At 43.4% G+C, this 5,058-nt stretch overlaps 1 protein-coding gene across 1 annotated transcript; it reads right to left on the bottom strand.

Moving 5' to 3' along the window:
* Window positions 1–2,613: 2,613 nt before the first annotated feature.
* Window positions 2,614–4,595, bottom strand: LOC123750301 (protein bowel; the record flags this gene model as incomplete). Its single annotated transcript, XM_045732414.2, is given in 1 exon segment — window positions 2,614–4,595. A coding segment is annotated over 1 exon segment (1,171 nt), but the record flags the coding sequence as incomplete, so codon positions are not given.
* Between the last annotated feature and the right edge of the window lie 463 nt (window positions 4,596–5,058).

Here is a 5,058-nt window from a genome sequence, read left to right as displayed (position 1 = left end):
ACTATATAATTATTCTGACGTTACTGCTATTTGTCTGATATTTACAAGTGAGGAGCGTGTTACAGAAAAAAAATTACGTATCAAGGCTTTAACTTGGCTAAAGTGACTTCGACCGTCGTATCATCACTCACATAACCAAATATTAATGTTAATAAAGCGATTTACTATAATGGCCACTTTTCCATGTTCCTGGAATTTAAAATATGGCTGAAGAAAAAGCAGAGAAACAAAATTAAACACCGCTAGGCTGCTCTATCAACACCTGACGACCACCCGAGGAAAGAAAAAAACATGAAGCTGAACACAGTGAACTTTACCGCCTTACCTGCATTCCTCCTAATGGATCCAAGGTTTGATACCTCTCCAGCGAATAGTAACAAAGTACAGGAATGGTGCTTACCTGTGGTCAGAGAAGGTTGGGAAGGGAATTTCTGGGAAGAGTCCGGTGCGTGTTTTGTTTACAGTGGCGAGGCGGGCCCACCCAGCTGGTGTGGGGCAGCTCGTGCACCAAAAGCCTTCCACGTCAACCCACTCCACCCACCCTAGCCTCCCACACCAACCCACCCAAGCCTCCCACACAAACACACTTACTTCCGTGAAATGCTGCAATCCCCCATATAACAAAATATGTATATTAAAAAACATATACTGTATATAAATTTCATCTGTATATAATTCGTTTTCCAGGCATAGGTTTGAACCGTGCAACAAGGCTTATAGATTGTTGTGCTTATTAAAAAGACCGTTTGTGCCATTTCTCCCTCCATCCTCCTAACATGAAGGTACGATCACATAGTAACCATATGGTCGATCGTAAAGATATGGAGGTGATGGACCAATAGACAGTAGAGTTGTGTATTGTATTGAAGTTGGACAAACTGGAAAAGTTTTTTCCTATTTATGTTGGTAATGAAACCTAACCTAACCATCTTAGACACGCTATCTGAGACCTAATATAATACAAATATGTGCTATATTAGGCTAGGAATATTTAAGTTTATTTTTAGCTTTTTTTTTTTTTGCAAACTATAAAATGAATAATACTAAATTCTACTTTTTATATCTCCATCACGTTGATATTTGTACGATCGTACACATTATTTTATAAAGTACTATGTATTCAATTTAATTTAATTATCAAGGGCAAGCGCCAAGCCATTACGACTGTATAGCACTTGGAAGGGGTCAGGATAAGGATTTGGGATGGGACGGGGAGCAAGGAATGGTGCCCAACCACTTGGACGGCCGGGGATTGAACGCCGACCTGCACGAGCGAGACCGTCGCTCTAACGTCTAGTCAAAGTGGTTGGGTACTATCTATTCCAGAGGATGGGTTGTTGTAATCTTGTTACAACTTTAAATCAATTTTATCTGTATGTATTAAATTTGAATAGGGTATAAAGTAAATTCGTGACTTGTTTATTTATGACAAGTTCTACCAAGGTTAAGCCAAGTTTTGGAAATAATAAACATATGAACTTAGGTCAGGTCAGGTTGCTAAGTTAGTTTTTGTTCACGTTTCTAATGCATATTATAAATTATATATATTTTGAACTTATTACAATAAAAATGTATTATTTCTAAAAAAAATCCTGAATATACACAAAAAACTGAATCGCATTTGTTATGTCTGGGAAAATGCAACCCATATGCAGGCGATGAGTCACAATAACGTGGCTGAAGTATGTTGACCAGACCACACACTAGAAATTGAAGGGACGACGACGTTTCGGTCCGTCCTGGACCATTCTCAAGTCGATTGAGAATCGACTTGAGAATGGTCCAGGACGGACCGAAACGTCGTCGTCCCTTCAATTTCTAGTGTGTGGTCTGGTCAACATGCAACCCATCCTCCTGTTTTGATAGTGTGTATTGTGACGATCGTCAGTGGTCAGAATTCGTACGTTCTTAGCTTTTATATAGTAGTATACTGACTAGAAAAGAATTCTTTTAAAATAAAAAGCTAAAACACAAACTTAAATATTCCTAGGCCTAGTATAGCACACATATGTACTACATTAGGCCTCAGATATCGGCCTCAGGTGGGTTTAGTTTGTCAAAGCAACACATGTAAAAAAATAGTTTTCCGCATTTGTCCAATTCAATAGTTCACATTTCTACGTTCTAATTTCGTTGTACGTCGGTATATATAAACACGATGTACTGAACGGGGTGAGAATAGCTTAAGCTACCTCATCCCTTTGTGTGTATTTTACATCAATAAACTTATTTCAATTTCAATTTCGGTATATATACTATGGTCCTCATCGTTACCATAAGTACTGTACTACCAAACCAGGAGGATGGGCTGGAAAGTGACACAACACGACCACCACCATCTCACTTCCTGAGGGGAGATAGAGTGGTGGGCTGAACAACCATCCATCATTTGTATTTCAGTGGTGGAATGTATGGTGCTGGGTTCTCATTTGACGTGTATAAAAATAGTAATATTAATAATGCTATATATACACATTATATGTGCACATCATACCCGCTCTGGGGAAGTATAGGAAATCATAATTACACTGATATACCACCTTTCAGAATGCAATTAAGATAATTCCTTATATCAAACTACAATGAGTGAGGTAATAAATAACATCTATCAGGTCATTAACCTTTTTTTTTATTTTTTAAGACATTATTTACAAATATACACAAAATATGTACACAAAAATTATAGGTTTACATTTTAAAAAGATACAAATAGTGAAAAACCTTATAGAAAAAATCTCACATTAGAAAATTATTACATAAATTAATCTGTGGCAAAGACCCTGTAAACAAGATTTCTTTGACTGTTCCGACCCTCTAAGGTCGCGTTAGAAGTTTCTGACCGCGTTCAGTGTGCCTGTCTTTGTTCAGAATACGCATTAGTGTTCAGAATCTTCAACAACGCTAAGATTCACACACTGCATTCATGCTCTCTCAGGCCATGCTAAGAATGCCCAGTTGCATTCACGATTTCCTGCAGCATTTAATATCTTCGGCCTCGTTTACAATACCCACATCCCGTTCACATTGCATTGCAGCATTCAGAACTAATGGCCGCATTCAGTTTCCATTACCATTCTACGTTAGGCTAGCGTCAACCCAAGAACCGAGGCTATGGCGGTTCACTCGTTCTCGTAATCTTCTCATTTCTTGTCCGAAGAAAGAAAAAAAGTGTTAATTACCTTTGAGAACCCGTTGCTATTACGCCATTGGGCACATGAAGGTGTCTGAGAGTTAATGATATCGCGTCTCTCTGAAATAAGGCCCAACAGCGGCGACGGAGCTGAAGATAATTCTGACTCGGTGTGGACCGGGTCGTCGACACGAGGACGCGCCCATCACGGCGGTTGCAGGTTGCAGGGGGCAAGTGCACGGTGAGGCTACGGAGACCCAACCTGGCACTGGCCGACACTATCCATTCATAATATCATCGATCATGAACCCTTTTTTCTTTGGCCTTTCTGGAGGATGAGGCGGATATGGTGGGCGTGGGGCGGCACCCATACCACCTCCGCCCATGGGCACAGGCCCCTGCATGGGCAGAAGGGGTGGAGGAACTACTGAGGGCCCAGGACCCCCCCAACACCTGCTCAATGGGTCGCTTCAAGTCGTGGTGAGGAGGCCGATAATGTGGCCCTGGAGGACCCGACCCGCCCACCATCGAGTAGAAGCCATGGCCGTGACTGTAGAGAGGAGTGACGTGGGCGTGAGGATGTGAGGCGGGTCTCGGGGGAGGGGCACCGTGAGGCCCTAACATTCCCGAGTCTCTACTGTTGTTACTGTGCGAGATATGTGCGTGAGAGGCATGGGTGTGGGATGTTAGCTGCTCGTGAAGCGTGTGGGTGGTATGTACATGGGTGGTGTGGGCGTGAGTGACGTGTGTGTGTGTTTTATGGTGGAGTGCGTTGTGTGCGAGAGTGGTGTGGAGGTGGCTAGGATGACCGTGCATGTCTGGCCTGTTAAGCTCTTGCTGGTGCAGATTCGACACGTGATGGTGGTGGTGGTCATTGGAGTCGTCTTCCGCCCGCACACCACTGCCACAGTCGTCCTCTTCTTCAAGTTCCTCCTCCACTTCCTCTTCGTCCTCTACCTTTTCGGACTCGTAGAAGGAGTAGGCGTCATCAGGACGGCCTGGGTCAATTTCCTCGTCTTCATCGTCCTCTTCTGCGTCATCTTCTACCTCGTCGTCATCCAAGTCCGTGCCCCCTTCTCTTCTGTCGCACACTGCAATCGCACCACCTGACGAAGGCCCCGAAGCACTCACATCAACATCGTGATGATTCATATTTTTACTCTCGTCAGAATCTTTATCGGAAGGCAGGTGGCCCCCGATTGAGTGAGTTAACATGTGCCTCCTGAGATCACAGTTTCTCCTGAAGACGGCGCTGCAGGAGGCGCACTTGTAAGGCTTGAGGTCCGTGTGTGTGAGCAAGTGCGTTTTAAGGTTACTCCGCTGGTTGAAGCTCCGGCCACAAGTCGGGCACTTGTGCGGCGATTCCTCCATGTGAAGGATCTTGTGAACCGCCAGGGTGCGGCTCTGACAGAAGCCCTTGCCACACTCGCTGCACTTAAACGGCTTCTCCTTGCTGTGGATGTACCTGAGGGAGGGAGAGGGGCAAGGTTAGCACACGAGTTCACCAACAGTATAAAGTGTGCACTCCAGAGAGTGTACAATGACATTAATGACACTCAACACGGAAGAAGCGGTGAGGGCTGTCTCCCAGAAAGGCGGCTATAGGTCGACATAACTGCACACACAAAACAATACAGAAAATATACTTGATTACATATCCGGAATACGAAGAAAAATATGTTTATGATTAGACAATATTTGTGGATTTGTTCAACATGGACTGTGTACACAAGCCAGCCCCGAAATAAAAGATATTCCAACTGAAGTGATAACAATAAGCAAAGTGAAAAAAAAGAGACAGACAATAGAAAAGGTAAACGATGAAGAAAAGAAGCAAAGGAGAAAGTAAGAGAAAAAGCTATTTCGTCTGGGTTGAAGCCATAGCCAGAGAAGATTGACAGCATCAATCCATAACTGTTCGCATCTGA

The sequence above is a fragment of the Procambarus clarkii genome, chromosome 10 (genome assembly GCF_040958095.1).
Source record: "Procambarus clarkii isolate CNS0578487 chromosome 10, FALCON_Pclarkii_2.0, whole genome shotgun sequence".
Lineage (NCBI taxonomy): Eukaryota > Metazoa > Arthropoda > Malacostraca > Decapoda > Cambaridae > Procambarus > Procambarus clarkii.
The sequence above is the reverse complement of the archived record's forward strand: the minus strand, read 5'-3'. Positions and strand labels throughout refer to the sequence as shown.